General features: G+C 28.7%; 1 protein-coding gene across 3 annotated transcripts in view; it reads right to left on the bottom strand.

The window, feature by feature from the left end:
- The window catches only part of LOC107440073 (WD repeat domain 81), a 107,548-nt gene that overhangs the window by 65,337 nt on the left and 19,162 nt on the right, over nucleotides 1-23,049 (bottom strand). For 2 of the 3 annotated variants that reach the window (XM_016052860.3, XM_043048186.2), the window contains exons 3-9: nucleotides 19,915-20,065; nucleotides 19,009-19,111; nucleotides 13,681-14,123; nucleotides 8,027-8,242; nucleotides 7,769-7,912; nucleotides 3,427-3,630; nucleotides 1,075-1,233 (exon numbers count right to left, since the gene is read on the bottom strand). In XM_016052860.3, coding sequence (XP_015908346.2) covers nucleotides 1,075-1,233; nucleotides 3,427-3,630; nucleotides 7,769-7,912; nucleotides 8,027-8,242; nucleotides 13,681-14,123; nucleotides 19,009-19,111; nucleotides 19,915-20,065 — 1,420 coding nt within the window. The remainder of the gene's footprint in view (nucleotides 1-1,074; nucleotides 1,234-3,426; nucleotides 3,631-7,768; nucleotides 7,913-8,026; nucleotides 8,243-13,680; nucleotides 14,124-19,008; nucleotides 19,112-19,914; nucleotides 20,066-23,049) is intronic. The other variant, XM_071187794.1, reaches the window with a different exon arrangement.

The raw sequence follows: 23,049 nt of genomic DNA, 5'->3' as shown, positions 1-23,049 counted from the left end.
TTCTAATTTGTGAAACTAAAATTTTTATATGCATTTAGTGTCTGACTTTCTACCTGATCTTGACCCTCTGGACAAGTTTTCACTTGAATAGACATTTTAGAAAAGGATTTATCAAGATATTTTTATAGAAATTTGGGTATGACCTGCCTCAAATGCCTGCTCATGTTAGTCTTTCTTTCCAATGGAACGTGTATATGAGAAATAAATTTCTATTGTGTAACACTGTAAATATTTCTATTCCCAAGATTTTTAAGTTTTAAATTATTTTAAATCACTTCCAGCAAATAATTCAATTGCCAGAATAACTAATAGGTGTCAATGGCAGTTTTGTTTTTGCCCTGAATATTGCTGCAATAGATGCTCAAATAATTTTCTTCCAACAACTAATCTACATCCAGGACTAGAAGCAGGTATCTGTTTTTTAAAGAATTTAGTATTAAAATTAATAAAAAGTTGCACTGGACAATCATTGGAGATTAAGACTTTATCAAGAAGTTAAAGCACTGCATACAAAAAGAAAGACGATAATCTGTGACATTTGAATAACTAAGAACAAATGTGTACTCAAGGAAAGTAAAACTCGGAGAAGCTGAAGATAAAAAAAGAAATTACATGCTATAATCATATGAACATATTTTGTTCATGTGCACGTAAATAAAATAAGAACTGGGTATTTATAATGCATTAATGATTATAATTTAAGTTAGTGGTAAGGTTTTAGTAATGTTTTCACATGCATGAATTGTAAATGTTTACAAAGTTATTTTTAAATAATTAATCATTAAATAATTAATCACAGAGGTTTAAGGCTCCAACTTTTGTGACCAACAGCATGATTGTGGCAATGTGGTCAGCACTGCACACAGGTCACCTTTACTTCCCAGGCAAGCTGGTACCTATCGATCTGAAGCTGGGTGGGGTTTAAGATGTCACTGGGAAACGAACCCCAGTTCTTCATAACGACAGTTCAGTGAAACTTAACACTTAATATTACATTCTATATATTACTGAATTAGCGTTTCTTTCGCTGAAATCTAATTATTATAAAATAATAATACTAAATAAATTGAATACCTTTAAAATTCGAGGAGTTCTCAAAAATAAATGTTTGATCAACTTATGGGGATGAGGATGTGTAAATAACTGAACCATTCCATAACTCTGGACTGTTGTATGCTGATCAACTAATGGTAAGCAGACATTTTTTGCTTTGACAGCAGCTGAACCAGAAAGCTAAAAACAATAAAAAAATTTATTTAATTTTCTTTATTGTCCAGATATTAAATGTTAATTTAAGATAAAGCATTAACAATAATGATTATACTTCTTTTAGCTTGACGGCTATGCCTAGGGCCTACGAAAGGTATAATCCGGCTCTGATTATCTACAATGCAGACAAATTTTTGTTTGCTCAATTAAATAAAATTTAAACTCATTTGTGCTTACTTAAATCTTTTGGTTTCAGAATTTTCTCATTAGAATGCTCCCACCCTGAAACTACCTCTAGAGAGATTTCATTTAAGAGATTTGTCCATTTCATTTCATCATTCCCTTTATCAGCACACAGCCTTACTCCTTTGCCCTGGAAGGGGCACTATCAGCTTTGATGGTCCTTTTAAGAGACCATAGAAAACTATTTATTTTTTTACAGATAAGAGCTTTTTGATTCACTGATTCTGAAATTTTTTATAAACGAATACAAAATTTTAATTAACATCCTTCTTTTTAACTCACTGGATAAAATTAAATTTCCCCAAATATAAAGTTGCATTTTAGAGCTTCTTTTGTTCAAATTTTGAAATCATTTTTTAAAAATATTGTACATGAATAATTTTATATCATTTTAAAAAGAAGAAAAACTATTTTCCTAGTTTTTCCATTTTTAAATTCCTTCAAAATTTTAAAAATAAATAAAAGAAAGAAATAAGCTTTATTTGATAAGAAAAATATAATTTGAACTCTCAGTAGTACCCTACATCATAGGGAATGTCTCAATATTAATTTAAATATTTTTCTGTTGAAAAAAAAAACTTTTTTGAAAATTTCGCAAAAATTATAAGAAATTCGTTTTTTTTTCTTTCAAAATAAGAAAATACAAATGAACGATAAATTATAAAGATGCCAAATATTTTTATGCCTTTGTTTTAAACAATAAATCCAATCCATACTAAAAAAGAATAAAATTTACAAAAAACATCAAGTACAAGAATTACTAGACTTAATTATAAATTATATATTTTTATTTTATTTCTTCCTAGGTTTAATCTTAGTTATAATATATCATGATGTATGTCAGGTACAGAGAAAAAGGTAGGTACTATATTATTTTACAATATTACTGCACTAACTACTAACTCATAATCTATTTTAAAAAATTTAGTTCTGCCCCTCTATGTTTTTAAGAATAATATAGTCATGAAATATTCAGTAGATGTATGCATCATTTCTTTTAATTTGATTTTTTATCTTAAAAAGAAATATTTGCCCCCTTCTTCCATTTCCTTACAAACATACAACTTTTAGGAATTAAGGTGTCAATACTTTTACTTTAAAGGGCAACTTGCATCATAGAGCAAATTAATTAAAAATAACAACTATGATATATCTAAGCAATATAATGTAAAACTTTTTTTTGACATCATGAATGAAAAGTGAGCTTAAATAAACATTTTCAAAAAAGTTTAAATCTCCTGTCTCATAGGATTATGATGCACGCAGTTTAAAGTAAAGGTTAAAATTCATACTAAAAATAAATTTAAAAATAATATTTAAATATTAAAAAATGGAATTTTGGAAGAAAAAAAAAAGTAATGTAATATGTTGATCAAACATAAAAAGTAACATAATATGTTAACAAAATGCTGATCACATGAAAAATGTTGATCACAATTCAAAGTCTCCAAGTCTTAACTAAAATTGTATCATTTTCACTGTTTGAGTTGTTAGTGCTTACAAAACCAGATTTCCTGCAATAGTATATAAGGATATTTAGGTTACCCTTTTAAAATTAATAACCCAACAACAGAAAATTTTTTGAAGTCATGGTTGAAAAATTTTCTAAAATGCTTTATGTTGAAAAAGTTAATATAAATTTGTTTAATTTTTTATTGGTGACAAAACGGTTTAAATATCGGTAAAAATTTTATTTCTATTTTTATGAAGTTGAATCCTTTTTCCTATTTGATTTTTCTGTTTTTTGAAAAAATGAGTAACTAACAATTTAAAAAACAAATATTTGTGGTCAAAATTAGTACTTTCACATTATTTATTTTAATTTTTACCTGAAAAACTTATATATATGGATAATGACTAGTCTAGAAGTTACAAAAGCTACTTAAAAATTGCAGTACAGAAAATGAATAGAATTTTCAACACTCCAAAAACATAAATTCATTTGTTTAAAAGAGAAACATAAAGAATATATACTTTATAACCAAAAGTTAAATCAATCCAGTGATGAAGCCGTTCAGAGACATGAGAACTTTCTAAAGCATTTCTATGCTTTGCCACAAAATCTTCTGGACTATCACACCACCATGGAATACCAAGATCATTTAAGTCTGAATGAATAGAATAAAAAATCATAGGATCAGAAAAAAATTCCGGAATACATTCATCTGGTGTCCATTCCTGTGAAAGAATAAAAAGTTTGAATGAGAAACTTTATTGCAGTGGAAAGTTATCAGTGACTATAAACATGTAATTTTTATTTGATCCCATAATAGAGAAGATTAATTCTTAATGATACATATAGTTAAAGTGTCTACCAACAGGTCAGTAAGTCAACATTTACAATTTCCTTAACTGTAATAAGCATCAAGAGTTTATTTACTCAAAATAAATCTAAATATAAAATTGATCACACATTTATGATGTCATTTATGGCATCAAAACTACCAATATATGTGTTTTATTCTAAGTTTACTGGCATAATTTTTTTACAGATTTTTGTATCTCTTATGTAAATCTTAAAGAAAGTGTGCCCACGACTCTAAAAAACAAAAACAAAAAAAAATGTTTGTTAAAAGGTTATTTTTAGACAGATATAAAAATTTACTTTTTTCTACCGTCCTTTCTTTATCAATGATTACTATATTCAAAGGGTTTTCGACTATCCACCTATCATTATTTTGTTTAATATTCCAACCTGATTTAACTAATTAAATAAGAAATAAAATACACAGTTTTGTTGCTTCATTATTATTACAAAATGTGAAAAACACAGGAGAGTGCTATTTTAAAAATTACTGAGAAGGAGGGTTTGATTCTATGAAACACAGTAATTCAATGTTGTAAATCTGATTATCAAAAACAAGTGGATAATTTATTTATTTTTATAATTTTACATTTTCCTCAAAAAATGTATGTAACTTCAAAATCTTTATTTCTTTAAAAATATTATGCTTCTTTTAAAAATTTAGTCTCCTAAACAGATGTTTTTTTAATAAAATTCCATGAATGACCTATAAACAACACCCTCTCCTTTTCATCAAGCAACATGGGTAATATTTAATTGGGAAAGGGCAAATAAAAATAAGCAAGCAATTTGCTTTTGAAAAAAAAAATTTTTATACATAAAATGACAAAAGTTTCTTTAAATTATAATTTGAAATATTTAACTTAAATTACGGTTACAAATAAATGAAATTTGTCACACATTTTTATTAGTTTTTTTTTCTTAATTTATTTAATAAAGTTGAGATATCAAACAAAAACTCAAAGTTTGATGAACCATTGTTTAAATTTTTAAAATAACAGCTACAAAAAAAGAAGTAGTTTACATTTTATATTTACTTTCAATGAAGTTAATTATTGGAATAACTTTTATTTGATAAATGATTTGTAACAGAAAATCTGAAAATGCTGTATGTTATAGAAATGTCCATGCTATGATGCAAAAATAGATTAATTGTCCTCTAATCAATTATTGGTGTTTTTAAGGTTGCTAATGGCAACAATGCATTTCTTCCCTTAGTTCATTGAAGATCTATTGATCATTGAAAATGAGGTCTATAATATCATTTAAATTTTATGAAAGTACAGCCTTTTAGTGTAGATAAAAGTTATAATTTGATAGCTTTTGGCAATTATTTGATTAATTGAAGCAAGGTTGATAAACAGGTAAGTCGAGAAATGCTCAAGTATTGGGTTGCTCAGAAAGAAATTTTTTTATGTAAATGAAAGGTGATTTTCGTATAGTGAATAAATATTTTGCCAACATTCTGACAGTACTAGTATGATTCTAAGCACACATATTTATTCCTTGCTGTTAAAAAACTGATCCAGGTGATATTTAATTTCCTTATTTGAAGTAAAGGTTTAATCGTCTAAAAAATTTTGCAGGCACTCGAACATTACTGTAGACAAGCCATTTCTTGTTCCCGGTGATGATACATTTAAAAAATGGATGATTTTCTTCATGTTTGAGAAACAAAATTCAGGTGTCAATACGACGGCAAAAATTTCTTTCCAAGAGAACATGAAAAACCCATACGCCAAGCATTGAGATAAATCTATAGGCTTTTCAAATCATCATGAACAGTTAATTTCAAAAAATGTAATCTTTCAGCGATCTTACATGTTGTTATTCGCTAGTTTGCATCAATTAAACTCTTTTATTGTGCCGTCATCAGCTTAAACTGGAGAGGGCATCTTCCTGCATCTTAATCAAAATTTTGCCAAATTAAAATATCACAAACTAGTTTCGGCACTGGCATACTGTCATTAAATTTTATCCATATATATTAGATAATTTTTTTCGTTTTCAAACAGTATTTTTTCCTTTTAGATAGTAAAAAATTAAAATATACAGAAAATTTTGCTTTTTATTTTCCATACTTGAAAGGGCAACAACTAAAAACTACTGTGTCGAATAGGTCAAACTTTCTCACAAGCAAGAGTTGCTATATCAGCTGTCAAAATATATAATGATTATGTGACTTAGGTGTAAAGTTGTTGTGGAAAAACATAATTAAGTCCCCTGTTCAGTGTCTGATTTATCAAAAGGCCTGAAAGGCCCAAGCCATGGGCCTCATATTAATGGCCACCCTAAATGTCACAAATAATTCCTTTTTGTGTTTTTTCTTAAGAATTGTCTATTAAAGTTATGATTTAACACAAAATTGAAATAAATATAAGCTCAAATTTACTAATACATTGTAATTTACTTGTGTTACAAATAATTTAAAAACACTTCCTAATTAAACATCATGTAAATTTAGTTTAAAGTAACAACCAGGAGGTTCCTGACCATTCTGTGTCTAGGGCCCCCACTTTTCTAGATCAAGCCTGCTCCTGTTAGGAAAAAACAAAATTGATTTCCAACAACCTAATAAAATCTGTTTTGATATTCCTATTGTTTCAATACTTTATAATAACTGATTATCTAAGCTGACATCACGACTATATATCTTGCCATACCTCACTTTAAGCTCTATTGACATGCAGGGTTTTAATTTTTGATGCCTGACACCTCAAAAATTAATACAAAGTAGAGATTTTAAAATATTGGCTAACATTTCATTAAATAAATTTTTTGACAGCCAGCCTTGATATTTCCTAAGGATCACATAGACTCCTCCACTTAAGTCCAAAGGTACAAAACTCAGATAGCAAAGGCATTGTTTTGGGAGGACAGTGGTCATTTCCAATCCTAAGTTGTAAGAATTTAAGAAAAGAAAAAAAGCTCCTATTTAAGTCATTTTTAGCCCCGTCTGCCACCTTCCTAAAAATACATTTAAGTTAGCCATTCTCCAACCTGACAAGGTCTGAAATAATGCCTCACCTAGCTAACTCATCATAGCAGCATACTATAGTTTTATATATCATGCAAATCATTGTTTTGGAACAAGTTTGAAAGGTAACTAAGATCTGAGGGTACACTATTTAGTTTATATTTTAAGGATACATTTCGTAACAATAATTACAATAAAATTTTTTTGATTTCAATATTGTATTTCTTATTAAATATAAATTATTGTATTTCTTCAGGTTACTAATTTATGATATTAAATCATATTCTAAATTTCAAAGTGTAATCAAAACAAACTGTACCACACAGTAATTGCTGGCTGTAGTTGTTTAAACAAGTTTTTAAACTCAATGCAAAAAGATAAGTGTAACGTCAAAATCATAATACTGAACTATCATCACCTAAGCAAAAAGAATTACACAACTTTTTCTTCAAATACAATACTATAGGTTTTCTTAAAAAAAAAGTAACTAAAAACTACATTAATCTATGTACAATATATTTAAACAAAAGTAATCTTAATTAAAAAAAAGTATTTTATATGAACAACAATTAAATCTAGCAAAGAATTTGAATAAATTGTAAAACAAATTATTTGGACGAACCTATAATCTAATTTGATAGAATTTAAAAAAAAAAAACTCAACTATTTTACAAAGGAATTTTTGCTTAGAAAATTTATTACAATGTTGCTGTTAGATTTATTATGATGATAATACATGTATACTTACTTCAAACCTCATTAGCCACTTACGACAAAAGTGAATTCTAAGAATGGTTATTTTCCAGATTGGTTATAAGATTTTTCCAGGATTTGAAAAAAAGAAATTTTCCTGACTTAATCAAAAATAAATGTTTCCGGTAATTCTAGATCTTTCTTGACCAGTGAGAATTTTGTTTTAGTATTATGTAAGATATAAATAATAAAGCAAACTACTAGTGAAATAAAATAAGACACATATAAAAAAGTTATAGTCCATAACATTAATACATTAACATTAATAAAAACTACTATACTTGAAGACGTTCAATTGAAATTGGGTATTCAGCTGGTACCCATTTTGGACGCACATGTTGACACAAAAAAGATTTTGGCATCCTTCTTGCTTTATACACATAGTATGTAATATCAGCTAAAACATCTGAAGTGTGATGTGGAACCTAAAAATATTTTGAAACAATATTTTAATAAAAATAAATATGCAATCGATTTTAACAAACGGCAATAGTAAAAGAATTAACATGCCAGCAACTGATTACTATAGAGGCACTTACTGTAACAGCAGTGTCTTGTAGAACACTGTTACTTGATAATGTTGAACGACTAGCTTCAATAGCCGATTCATAGATTAAATCTAACTGTTTGTCTCCCTTGTTTAATCTAAACTTTGATTTTGTAAGATCTCTCCAGCCTCCATCAGGAACAGAAAAATCCATAATCCATGGCATGACATAATGACATTTAGGATTATTCATCTGTCTTCCAGCAAGCTGCAAAGATTAAAAATCATATAAAAGTCATAGATTTGTATGTAGATTAACTGATCTACTTTCAACTAAAAACTTTAACGAACCAAAGTGGGTGCATAATTTTTTTTCATTTATGCAAGCACTCCATCTTTCAGAATAACAGGCTATAATATTGAATCATGCACCAATCCCTATTTTTTTTTAACAAATCCAGTAATATTTTAACCAACTATGTAACAAAAGTAATTAGCATAGCACTGCATTCCATATAGAATGTAGCAATAAAATAAAACCCCTTTTTTCCCCTAAAGAAATGTTATTTCCTTCATTTATTAGTATTAAACTCTAACACTTTAACATAGGTATCAAACTGTATAAGTCACACTAAAACATTTTACAGCTGAATGATTGGTTAATGAATGAAGGAGATTACAAATCAATATTTTACTAGTTAAAGTTAGCTGCTTTAATTTTGCATATAAAAATCATTGCAGTTAAAAAAAAAATGTTGATTTCCAGAATTTATTAATAAATGTAGATTATTAAAATGATGTACCCATATAATTTGAATATTTCAACCATTTGACAGCTTACTGTACTGTTATCTGCAATAAAGAAATATATCAAACATTTACTAAAGGGTTCTTTTGAACCAATGATTTTGTAATTGTAACCACTACCTATCAGTTTCTTTTTCATCGAAACAAAAAGATTTTTTTATCTTTACTGTCAGCAAATTTGCCTTTTTTAAAATTTATTCTTTCTTGCTTATGATTTATGACACTTAGTGTACACTTCCAACAAAACAATTCATTTTTAAACACTGCTCCAGGTTCTAAAATGTCTCTAAACACTTTTTTTTATTTAAATGTATAAAAGTTACATTGACTGAACTAGGTAAAAATAAATAAATAAAATGTTTGGTATAAATTTAAACAACAAAACTTTCAGATTTTTCAGCATATCTAATTAATAAGTGCATGCTTTATCATTTTCTTTTAGAAAATAAGTTAATATTTTTTGAGGGAAGAGGGTTAATGTGATACAATCACAAAAAAAAAAAAAAAAAAAAAAAAAANAAAAAAAAAAAAAAAAAAAAAAAAAAAAAAAAAAAAAAAAAAAAAAAAAAAAAAAACTCACACCTCCAGCATTGTGCATATTGACTAGATTAACTTAATTTTATAACAGTTTTAATCTTTGAAAAGGTAACGTTGAAGTAAAGATAAAAGAAAAGCAATTTTTAAACTGCAGAAAATGTTGAATAATTTAGTTTTACACGGTTTTTTTATGCCTTATATTTTACTTTACTCAGTTTTCTCATTTACCATGATTATGGAACGAAATATCACTGCAATTAACTGTGCTATTTAAAGCTTTAATTATCAGTGACTCACACCACTTATAAACGTTTTCCAGTAATAATCATGAATATTTTCAGTAGTTTTATAATAATACATTTTGACAAATCTAATACTTTTTTTCAAAATACTGCACAATAATATATACTAGAAAAAAAAGACATAAAAATAGGACTCTTAAATTTATATTTTGTATCTAAAATAATTAAAAAAAAAAATATTGCTCAACTACTCAAATTACACAGTTAGGAAAAAGTACAAATAAGCAGTATTTTCACATTTCCTCGAATTGATAAGGCATAGATATTCTTATTGATATGAGTCTTTAAGTTTTTGACAGCACTTTCATTTGCTACATAATTAATGTTGATTTTTACATATTTTTAGAAATTAATAATATATAACCTCGATTCAATAACATACAACAAATAATGATTACACCATTTCAATAATGTAAAATGTTTTTTATTAAAGCCAGCAAACAAATTTCAAAAAAATTAAAAATTCACAAAATAAAAATAATCACAACACAAAATCCACGAAATAAAACATGTTTACGCTTAAAATATGCTTTTCAGTTTTTTCTTCTGTTGATAAAAGAATCTATTTGTGTGTTTACCACTTGTCAAAAAGATACAACGCACAGACTGCATTTGACTAAATAGTTTGAAGTAACCTGTAAATCATTCTTCTTTCAAAGCCATAGCAACAATAAAATAAAGGTAATAAGAGTGAATGTGCTTGCATGGCTCATTTATGTTTTCTGTTGTGGGATATTGTAAATTCTCGAAAGTGGATTAAAAAAGCTTTACATAATTTTTTTAAAATTAAGATTTCTTTTAAATTAGAAGGAATTAGAAAAACAGCAACCTTATTATTATTATTTTTTTCATTTTAAAATCGTACAGTAACAGTAATAAAATTATTGGAGAGATAAAAATTAGTTCATAGTAAGAGTTAATATTGTGTTATGGAGAATCCATAGTAATTGGTCCATTATTTGTAAAAAAAAGTAGAGGAAAACAGTCACATAGTTAAAGTCATATATAAAGAGATTGTGAAACACTTGCAATGCTTCCACATACCTTCTACTGCGTTGAACAGATTATTGTATATGATAGCTTAGTCTAATAATATTAATAGTTCAGAATTAATAATACTTTTGAACTCAATGAGAACTTTCTTTTAATGAGAGCAGCAATTTATAATACTCTTCCCCACAAATGAATTAATAGATATAATATTAAGGTAATGAAAATTGAAAACTTCTAAATTTCAGTTAACTTTTCATAATTTTTTTAGTAATATATAAAAAAATTCTAGTTAACTAAATTCTGACATTGATGTCCTTCATTATAAGTAAACAATATGGATTCTTTAACGTTCTGATTTTTTATAAGTAAATAATTTTCGAAAAATTACAGTTGCAATAATTTCAGTTACAAGTGAGTTTTCTAATTTGTCGAATTATGGATAATCAGGTTGTCATTTTAAGAGGCAAAATTTCAAAAATTTGATACAATTAAGTACATAATGCTGTTTTTCAACTTGAATGCAACTAAAAGTTATATTTTAAAGCTAAATTTTATAATTCATTAATTTTTTTAAACAGAAAAGTTTTCAATTTATAATTATTATTTGCTTTGAGTACAAGATCTAAAATTTTCCTCAGCTTTTTTTGAAGAATTAACCACTATTTCAAGAGTTCATCTCGTGATTAATTGTCCAAATTATGTAATTTACACTTTTATACAATCAGTATCGGTTATATGGTCAGCTCATGGGTCCAGAATATTATGACCATATAAGCGGTGTGACCATATATGCGATAACCAAATATATATATTTATATATAGTATAGTTAATATGGCGTGAATATATTCTGGAATCAGAATGTATTTTTTAAACAAATAATTCAACTTTCAAAAACGTTTAAAAATTAATTATTAAGGTGCATAATAAGAAAAAATGCAAAAATAATTCTTTATACTTTTAGAAAAATTTAATTCTTTACCTTAGCATATGTACAAGTTCAAAAAAAAATATTCCAATAAGCTTGTCTGTTTCTTCTTCCTGGCTGTTAAAACAACTTTTTCTAAGTCTCTGATAGTTTTTAAATGTTCATCTGCTGCATCTGAATTTGCAAAAAAACACCTTAAGTCATCTATAACCTTAAGAGCATCAGCTGTTGATACAGACTTTTTATTGCATTCAGTATCATCCTCAGCGTCACTTCCTTCAGCATTCAGATTTAAGACATTAGATACAATGCCTTACACAGTTACTTCGCAATTAGTGAGGACATCAACGTCTATTTGGGAATACAAATTTACGTCCCGGAATTGCATAGCCTCGGTTTCGAAGATTTTCTGCCAATTCAGCTAATGGAAGATCTTCTTAAGGGTCCTCTAATGATACCAAAGAGTCTGGAGAACTGTGGAACCCCGCGTGACGGATACAATTTTCAATAGTTTTCGACGACACCATGTTCCAGCTTTGGTCAATATAGAACAGTGCGTTCAAAACTGAAACGTGAAATTTCTCTTTTTTTTGTCTATGGCGGTGATCATATCCCGTAGAAGAAGTTTTCTATACATAGACTTGAAGCTTTGAATTATGCCTTGATCTAGAGGCTGCAACACACATGTGCTGTTTGGAGACAAAAATACGAGCTCAATCTATTTCAAGCCCTCAACAAGACAGTGAGAAGTGCAGTTATCAGCAATCAATGCAACTTTTCTGTTTTTCTTTGAAAGATGTAGGTCCCACCTTCTGAGAGTTTTTTCCCAGATCATTTGGGTCATCCATGCTTTGGAATTGGCATCGTACAAAAGGGGCAAAGATTTACAATTTTTCATGCATCTCAATTTCAGAAATTTTCCAATCACCAAAGGAATCATTTTCTCCGAACCATTGATGTTTGCAGATAACAAAACTGTTAAGCGTTCCTTACTTTTCTTTCCGCCTATACGTTTTTCTCCCTTGAAGCAAAGGGTTCTGTCTGGTAAGATCCCATAGAAAAGTCCACATTCATCGACGTTGAACACGTTAGCAGGTTCATATCTTTCATGAATATCTCGCAACACTACGTCTTTCCATTCTTTTAAAGAACTGTTGTTAAAATCAGCAGCTTCTCCACACAATTTCTTAAAGAATAGGTTATTTCTTGCATTGAATCGCTGTATCCAGCTGCTACATTTTTCAACAAAGCAACAAAATTTGATTCTCCAAGTTCTTTAGCTATTTCTAAAGCTTTTTCTTTTAGAATATTCCAGGATATAGGAGCATTTTGTGATCGTGCATATTTGATCCATGACAGAAGAGCCTTCTCCACATTCTCATGCTGAGGTTTTCTTTCTCGGTCGCTAATTGAAACAACTAGAGAGCTACGTTTGGCTACTAAAACGTTGTTTAAAGTTGTTTGCGGTATAGAATTTTCTTTGGCAAAAGTAGCTTTTGAAAGGTTAGACTTTTTAAACTTTTCAACCAATTCCTTTTTTTCCGATATTGTTAAATTCTTTCCTTTCGAAGCCATAATGAAAGCATGGATACATTATTCGTTCAGTAATCCAATAAAAATGTTCTTTTTCTGAACTTCAACTCCTTTTCAAGCTCTGAGAGATAACTTCAAATGATCAAAAGACCTTTTGCCTTTGGGCGGGGAAAAGAATGCGAGTGGTCAAATGAGGAGAGGGTAAGGTCATCAATGAATGCAAAAGAGAAAAGAGGGTAGGGTGACGAATTAGAGGGGGAAATTCCAGTTCTCTCCGGGGGTCGAAGGAAAATGTTTACCTTCAGGTAATTTTTCTTGGTTTCCTGTCTAAAGGAATGTCTTAAAATGTATCTTTTTTCAAAAGAAAAAAAAAAGGAAACTGACCATATAACCGGTAACTCAAAAAATAGGATGACCATATAAGCGGTGAGCTTTAACACATGTTTCCCATTAAGTTAGACGGGACTTTAGAAAATTGATCATATAAGCGGGGTGACCGTATAAGAGGGTGACCATATAGGCGGTACTGACTGTAATTTTTTTACAAATTTTATGCATCAAAAATATACAGCAATAAGAAATACAGCAAATTATTAGTTTAAACTCACCATGTTTAAAAACATTAGATAATCAAAGTTGCTAATATTGCCACTCATCCAACCATGAACTAGAGAAGTTAAGGTAACTTCACTTTTTTTATCTTTATAACTAAACTTTTTGTCACTTTGAACTTTTAAGGAACTATTAGCATGATTAGATTCTTCAATAGGAAGAAACAATTTTGGTGCTACTTTAATCCACATATTTTCTTTCACTTTTATTGTAGACAAGGTAATAGGTCCCAAAAATACACCGGAATCATGCGCAGAACATAAAGCTTGTAACAATTGATAGACTACAAATAAAGGTTGAACAGTTGATCCACCAAGTATGTGAGGACTGAAAAGTGAAATATCATTCAAAGAACAGTTGATTTGTTCACATAACAGAAGAGCATAATTAGCAGTTTCCACTACACAAAAGGCTTGCAAAAAGTTAGCTTGGCTTGTCTCTGCAACAAATTTATTTTGTATTACTTTTTTGCCACCTTTTTTATACATTTATAAAACTGTAGTTATGAATGTATGATGCATCATAAAAATAAATTGCATATTAACACATTTGCACAGTTAAAATAAACTATAATAACAGTTAATATCTAAAATCTGTGATGCATTGAACCTTTAAAATATCAAGATTATGATGAAATGAAAAAAAAGTTGACAAGAATATTACTACAAAAAGCAAATAAAAAAATGACTATATTAGTTTCAAGAAAATGAGATATACTGGCATCAGGTACACACTTAATTAAATTTCAATGCATAAATATATTATTTTTCCAAACACATTAGGAGGGCAAAATTTCATATACAAATAGTAAAATATTAGAGTTTAAAAATTGAATTTCCTGTATCATTTGAAATCAGTTTGTAGATAAAACACTAAAAAATGAACAATCAGTTCACTTAAAATTAAGATACATTACAGCTCTACAGTTTGTATCAGTAATTTGTATGCAAGAAAATATTTTAAGTGTAAGAACAATTTTTAAACAATTTATCGAGAAAATTTTGGATTTATTATCAGAGATTGCCAAATGCATGGCTGAAAGAAGCGTAGGCCCAAGGCACCATATACAAAGAAAGGTGACAAAATGTGCTTATTTACTACATAAAAAGTTATATGTGCATAAAAAATCAAAATGGATATTTTTCATATACCATTGAATACTTTTCGATAGGATTTTTGGATTTCTTTTTATAACAAAATCTTCTTTCATAACTTAACAAAAGAATAATGCTTTCTTAACTTGTGGTTAATATAGAAGGAGCAAAAGATTCCAAGTAGTTGCAGCTGCTAAATAAAATTCTACTTATTTTATTTATGTCTTATTTACTTGTTCTCATCAACACTGTTATGTCACCTTCAAGAGAAATACAATAATTTCTGTTATTTATTACATCAATATTTAGTTTCTAACAGTTCCTCCTGTCAAAGTGAATCAATCCCTTCAACATTTGTGATGGAAGGATTTTTCATCAAACCCAACACCTACAATTTCAAAATATCTTCAAGTAATTTTTTCATGTCTAATTAATTCAAGATTGTTGAAGTGGCTACTGAATCGGACAATATCCTCTGGATTAACTTTTACTTTTATCAATGATAATTCAAGAATTTTAAGAAATTCTACATTCAATAGAATAAAAGGAAGTTGTTTAAGTATGTCCTGATCTTGACTGATCAACAGTTAGTCAACAATAAATTTCAGCGTCTTTGATGTAAGATGAAACAAAAAGCTATCCCTATCAGTAGACACTTGACTTCTTATGTATTAGCGTCTTAAGGCAATTACATTTTCTTGCCTACCACAGCTTATTTTGATTATCTTTGAAAACATTTTAAAGTTTTTAACCCTTCATTTTATGCAGTTGTAAATTTATAAATCTGATTTTAATATGTATGATATGCATTTGAATATAAATGAAAGAATTGTTTTGTTCATTATATGTATCATGTTTGAATCAATCCCCTTGAATTTGAAAATGTTCATCCTGTGTTCAATAGAATAATGTGTTAATTAGGAATTTCAGTGAGGGTGTAAGATCCATTTCCATAACCTGAAAGACTGACTGTTTCTGTTATTTAGAAATTGCATTCAAAAGTTTAGCCTTTTAGCTGTAAAGACTACACACATTTTAAATGTGATAAATGTGAGTTGCACCTTTACCTCACAAAGGATAAGAGATGTTTCCATAGTTTTCATGCAAATTGAATTCTAGAGAACATGTTTAGCATACTTATGATGCTGTAAATGTGCAATATACTATAGATTTGTTATTAAGCAACAATAAAGAGTTTCTGTTAATATAGAACTTCTTTATTTTAAAGCCTTCAATTAAAATTTCAAATAAGAAATTTTCATGATAAAATTATAAAATGAATGATTAAGGAGTTTTTGTTAAAATTTAAATGTTTTTAAATATAAAAACTCTTTTCACACCATTTCAAAAGAGGTACATGAGAAAGATAATTCATAATTAAACTATAAACAACAGGGTTGGTGAATCTTTTTTTATCAGTGTGCCAATGAAACTAAGGTTTGTTATTTTTAAGTGTCTAGTGTATCACAATTCTATTTCCTTTTAAAACTCATATTTAAACCCTTACTGCGATTTTAAACTATCAGATTATGTTTAATTACTGTATTTGCTGTTTAAGGATTAATTTGTATCAGGTATAAGTTGTATAAATTTTTTTGAAAATATTTCAGTTTAATATTAAGATTTTTATAATGTTCTGAAGAAGACACTCATAGTTGTAAGCAAAGAAAAAAAAATTTGTTAACATAAACATGTTTAAACATTAACATGTTAAAAGTTTTTAATTTTTTATAGCATGGAGAATTAAATGCATCAATGCAACTCAAAATATTATTTTAATCTGCCGTTTTTTCATATTCAAAAAAAAAAAAAATTCTTGTCCAATTTAAGATGCCTTCCTAATGTACTTTTTACATTTCAAAATGTGTTTATATTACATTATAAACAAATATATAATATCACATTAAAAACAACTATTCAAATATTCAATTTTCCAATGATTAAGATACCTGACTTTTGAATTCAATTCTTCAAATCTATATTCTCAAATATCAAGATTGTGTATTTGATCACCGATATAAAAAATTTTTAAAAATTCCATCAGTTTCCGAAATATCAAATACCAAACCACTCCAAAAAGTGACATTTTATGATCATTCATTTCAGCGAAGTGAGATCTTACAACAAAACTGTTATGTTTTCTAAAATTCTCAAAATGGAGAAATAGCATTGATAATATTTCATCTGAATTTTCTAATATCCAAACAGCTCTTAAAAATATTTTTCTACCTTTGGAAGATAAATCGGCGAAACTCGTTGTCAATTCAATTCCAAATGTCTTTTAAGCAAAGAGAAATATTTAAGTTCTTTGTTTCAATTACTTTAAGGAATATATATCAAGTTTGCACTTCAAGGATCTCTAACAATATTTTTTCAGTTTAAACTTTTCTTTGTCTAAGTTAAATCAGCTGATAGGGCAGCAAATGTATACAAAAACATGAAATCACACAGTTAAATTGAACCCATAAATTAAGTGAATTCTTTTTTTTTGGTAATGAAAATCCAATTTCCTCTAAAAGTTCCTCAAATTTGAGAAGAATTTGTCTATAACATAAAAAGTTTGTCCTACTGAGATTCTATTTCCTTTAATTTTCCCTTGTGATTTTTTAAAGCACACCCAGATATAAATTTAGAGAATTCCAGTTAAAACAGACAAAAGATCATAAAATGACTACATATTAACTTTTGCACATAATGGTGCCAATGCTCGCACTCGTTTCTGAATCTACCTTTGCTGCTGTCAGTCTTAGAGATTTTTTAAAAAAAATTTCAGTAAATGCAACCAAATAAAAGTAATTTAGAGTATACTTGTTGTGTGCCACCATTACATCTGTACACCTAGTGGCCCGAATGCCCTAGATTTGCCATCTTTGTTCTATAGTGACCAGATTATGATATTGTCAGAATGACAACAAGTAGTCATCATAAAAGATGTGATGTTACTTTTTAATGACTATAACCTATTTTGTAAATTTATCCACAAAATTTCTGCACAACCTAAATAGAGAATGATAATTTTACGGAAAAAATATACATGGTAGTGAGATATTATTAAATTACTCATTATAAAAGTTTATTAAAAAAAGGATAATTAAAAAATAATGCATAAATTTAGTTCAATAGCATAGTTTTTCATTCTCATACATTGGGAAAAGTGGGGAAAAACGGTTAGCTAAGATTTGAAGGGTGTTGGAGCTGAACTGCTCAACATAGATACTGTCAGATATTCATTGTTTAGTTTTGTACAAAACACTCCTGAAAAGTCACAGATGTACAACTTTTGTTATAAATGATTTTTTTCTGAAAAAAAGTCAAATCACCCGGTCTTACCCCATTAGTGGGGCAAGACCAGGTATAAATGCTAACTCTATGCGAAATTTAGAAATACTAGAATTGCAATGAAAAAGTAGCAGACATTTCCATTTTATAAGGTAATTTAGGGAAATTATTCAGGCAATTTACATGTGATGTAGTCAAGACTGTACTCAAGGGAGGGGGAGAGGAACAATTATCCCAGGGTACAAAACAACTGGGGGTCTGGCAGAAATTCCCTACAAAAAATGTAGCGCTTTTTTTTACAGAAAAATGCACAGAATTTTTTATATCAAAATATAAATTACAATTTTATATAAAGTGCCTTCAGAAACTACACAAAATACGAAAATAAGGTTTTTGTGCTTGGAAGCCTGCAATAAACTTTGTTCTGGGGGCCATGAAACTTTTCTTCAATCTTGAATGTAGTCATTTTCTTCCTTCAGTGTTTTGTAGCTTTCGTGGGCTCAGCAGAGACACACATCAAGGGGAGAGGGAAAGATTGGGTGTTACTCTGTCTAACCCCAAGAGCAGAGGTTATGGAAATGATACTGAACAGTGATACTAATGAACTAAACCCTTATTGTTTGTTATGAATCATTAGTAAACATATATCAAGCTCCACTAAAAATAATTTTTATAACTATAATATAATTAATGACCAATAAATAAAGCTAGATTTAAAACAAAAGAACGTTAAAGTTGACATAGAAAAACAAGCTTATCTACACAGATGTCATGAATTAATCAACAACAATATGATAGGTTCATCTTTTTGACTAGTGAAGTGTACTTCAGAGCTTGCCCACTAAAAAACAGAATTAATTTTGACAAAATCAAGGTACCCAGTTTCACCCCACTATCAAGTCTTACCCTACTCTCCCTTTATAATATTTAAAATAATAAAGGAATTGATACCTTTGATAACTGGATTAGAATGAACAATTATGTTGTTTTCTTTCCTTCTTTCATTTAGTTTAAACAAATTCTTCCAAATATCACACAAAGCTTCAGAATAAGTCTGTAAAAAATTCACGCTAGCAATTTAATAACAATTCAGTAAAAGAATATATTAGCATAAAGACTATGCAGAATGCATAAAAAAATAACTATTAATCTCTAACTTAATAACAGATTGAACCGATTTTTACATACTAACGTGCAACATTAATTGGTTTGAGAATATTGACATAGTATCAAAGAAAGCATATTAGCATAAAAAAGTATCATTGCCACAAATACTATAAAACAAAGTTTAAATGAGAAAATAAGATCTCATAAAGATATTCATAGAAATTTTCTAGAGAGTTAGTTATAAGTTCCTGTAGAAATTATTGATGAACACACTTTAAAACTAACTTTAGCTTTTTTTTTTATTGAAAAATGGTTTGCAATTTTTAACTTAAAACAAATTGGCAAATTATTAAAACAGTTATTAATGTAACAATTTAATGATTAAAAAATATTAATCAACGTTAAAGTAAAAACAACAGTCTGACTTAGTGTGATGTCTTACAAAATTTTTTTGAACTCTAGGAAATTTTAGATGATTTTTATTTCACTTCTTAAAATACAAACTATAATTTTTAGCGAATAATTTCGAATTTTTTATTTTTTTGCTTTTTATTCATCAGGAGCGTAATTTCACAATTGTTTGGGATTTTTCTAACAATTTGTTTAAAAGTTATTTTATGTTCTAACTTAGTTAGTAAAGAATAATATATTTGCCAAATTACAGAATTTGAAATATTTATACTTATATTTCTTATTCTAGAACTTGTATGTCCTTTTCAACGCATAAAAGAAGAAGCACTTCAGACTTACCACTTTAGGTTTTGCTTTCTTAGTACTATCTGCTAAGTGATATTTTTTCCAGGCTTCTTCCCACAAATTTTTGTAATTTGTTTTTGTCACATAATGAATAAGTTGTGAATAAGAAAGAGATTGTGGCAAAGACACATCAGAATTATGAAACCTATAATAATAAATTGCAATAAAACTTATTTACTTCATATTATTATTTTATTACTGATTAAGGCACTTTGAAATTAAACATGGATAATTCAACTCAATAGTTAAAACAGAAATTTGTTAATTCTCCTTGAAATTCCTAATGATATTAACAGAATTTGGAACTATGCAACATGTTTTCTAGTTAGTCATTTTACTACAACTATATTTAAAAAGATTAGTGATTACATGATCAATTTTTAACAAATATCTTACTATTGAAGATGCTAAAAATTAAGTCAAATGAAAGCAGACCAATTAACCTCAAAAATTTAAAAAAGCTTAAGACTTTTTGAGAAAATGGTCTAGTGCAATGAGGTAAATTAAATAAATTGGCACAATCTTTAAATTAAATTCAGCTAAGAAACTTTTCTTGCATAACCCCCAGAAAATTACAATTAAACAAATCTATTGTTTAAAACAGACTGAATTATCAATTAAGCAATTTTCAAAACGTTTTATATAACTTTTTCTGAAAACACAGCCTTTTCGGGTTTGCCTTCACAGTCAAAAAATTTTCATAAATCTGTTTGATAAAGAAGAACAGAATAGGGTCTGGAGTTTTGTTACATAACTGAAAATTTTCTCTTAGGTTGCATTGCTATGAGGAATGAATAATGCCATCTGCATAAACTTGGAAAACACACTGTAGGCATTATATTTACTGCTTCTAACTTCAGACTGTTTTGTATCAATCTTATCAAAAGAATGAATAAAAAACTCTGAAATGTCTGAGTACACAACTGAGTTTTTAAAATATCAAGAAATTAACTCTTGTCATGATATCCTAAAACTGCTACAAACACAGAAAATTTAAAAAAAAAAAAAAAAAAAACGTGTTACTCTAAAAATAAACAATTGAAATCATTTACATGCTTTATAAAAAGCATTTCTTTTCTTGGTTACCAGACATTACCAGCAAAAAATTTTTAAAAAAAGTTATCAAAAAAGAATTAATGACAAACTGAATAAACTCATACTACAAAATTGTTAATCAAGAAAAAACAGTGTTGGGAGTTGTATAAAATGTGCGCATGGATTCACACATTAATGCACTTAGTTAAGAAAAAAACCAATGTCCTAAGATTAGACAAAAAAAAAAAAGACTTAATATCTAAATAATGAAAGTTAGTAGTCTGAGCACTGAGTGTAGCGTAAAATCTTAATTTCAAACAAAAAAAATTTCAGAAATTTTATTATATTATGTGGTAATGAATTTAAATGTGCTATAGTTTCAGGCCACTGAAAGGTTTTCTTGGTTATTCCCAACAAGTTTTGTGCTGGATAATAAAAAGAAAGGGGAGGGAGTCATTGTGATGTTCTAGTGGCTTTGTGTGTGCATATTATATGAAAAATAAAATCCTTTTAATAATAATAATATGCATTATGAACAAGAAAAACTAAAAGTAAATAAATAAAATTAAAATGCTAAGTATAAGTTTTACAATTAAGTGTATGTTTTAAAAGGATCTAAATAGAAAAATATATTTAAGAAGAACTTAAGAAAAATTCTTTATCTAACTGATTAGAAAAGAACAGTTTTCCCTAACATATGAGACAAATTAAATTTGCTGAAAATTGCTTCAAATTATGTACGAGGGTGTTTCGAAAAGTAAAGATACACCGTACGCCAGAGGAAAAGAAAAGTTTTGGCAAGCAAGTTGGCAACACAGGTTTTAACCTTGAACCGTTAGCCTTCTCCTCGCGGTCGTTCGGCATTTAAATGTTAATTCTTGTTGGAGTAGGTTGTGTTTAAAATGGCTGCGGTGATTCAGAATCCCGTCAAACGCGAAGTGCGCTCCGTCATACGTTTTCTTCATGCAAAAGGTCAGAGACCAGCAGATGTTCACGAAGAAATTGTTTCTGTTTATGGGAACGTTATGAATAGACAAAATGTAACGAAGTGGTGTCGTCATTTCTCTGAAGGTAGGACCGATATTCATGACGAACAAAGAACAGGTCGGCCATCTGTGATGCCCTTCTTCAGAAAACCGAGAAAGCAATTCGTGCAAATAGACGTCTCAAATTGAAAGAATTGCATCAGATCATACCGGAAGTGTCAATGACAACTCTTTATGAAGTTGTGACTGTCAAGTTAGGGTACAGGAAATTGTGTGCGCGCTGGGTTCCAAAAATGTTAACAGAAGAACACAAAGAAAAGGATGGGCTTTGCACTCAACTTCCTCACATGCTATGCAGAAGCAGGTGATGAGTTCCTTGATTACATTGTGACAGGTGATGAGACGTGTGTTTATCGCCATACACCTGAATCCAAGCAACAATCAATGCAATGGCGCCATTCGAATTCACCCAAAGCCAAGAAATTCAAAACTTCGATTTCAGCGAAAAAAATCATGGCTTCTGCTTTTTGGGACAGACAAGGCATTCTTCTGCTAGAATTTATGCCTCACTGAACGACAATTAATGCTGCTGCATATTGCCAGACTTTGAAACGTCTTTGAAGGGCAATTCAAGACAAACGCAGGGGAATGCTGACAAATGGAGTCCGCTTGCTTCATGACAACGCTCGGCCTCTCACAGCGCTCATAACCAAAGCACTACTCAAACAATTCAAATGGCAAGCCATACAGCCATACAGCCCGGACCTTGCGCCCAGCGACTTCTAATCATTCCTTTACCTGAAGTCACATCTTGGTGGAAAATCATTCCACGACGATCAGATCAAAGATGAGGTAGAAATGTGGTTCCGACAACAAGCGGCAACCTTCTATGACTGTGGGATACAAAAGCTTGTGCACCGACTTAACAACTGTTTGGATAACGGGGGTGATTATGTCGAAAAATAATAAATAATAGAGTTAATAAGATGCAACTGACGTTTTCTAAATAAATATTTTTTTTAAGGAATACGATCCATTGCATCGTTACTTTTCGAAACGCCCTCGTATAATAAAAGAAAACTACAATACCCTTTTTTCATTTCATAAT

Source organism: Parasteatoda tepidariorum, chromosome X1 (assembly GCF_043381705.1).
Source record: "Parasteatoda tepidariorum isolate YZ-2023 chromosome X1, CAS_Ptep_4.0, whole genome shotgun sequence".
NCBI lineage: Eukaryota > Metazoa > Arthropoda > Arachnida > Araneae > Theridiidae > Parasteatoda > Parasteatoda tepidariorum.
Note: the sequence above shows the minus strand (reverse complement) of the source record. Positions and strands in the feature narration are given on the sequence as shown.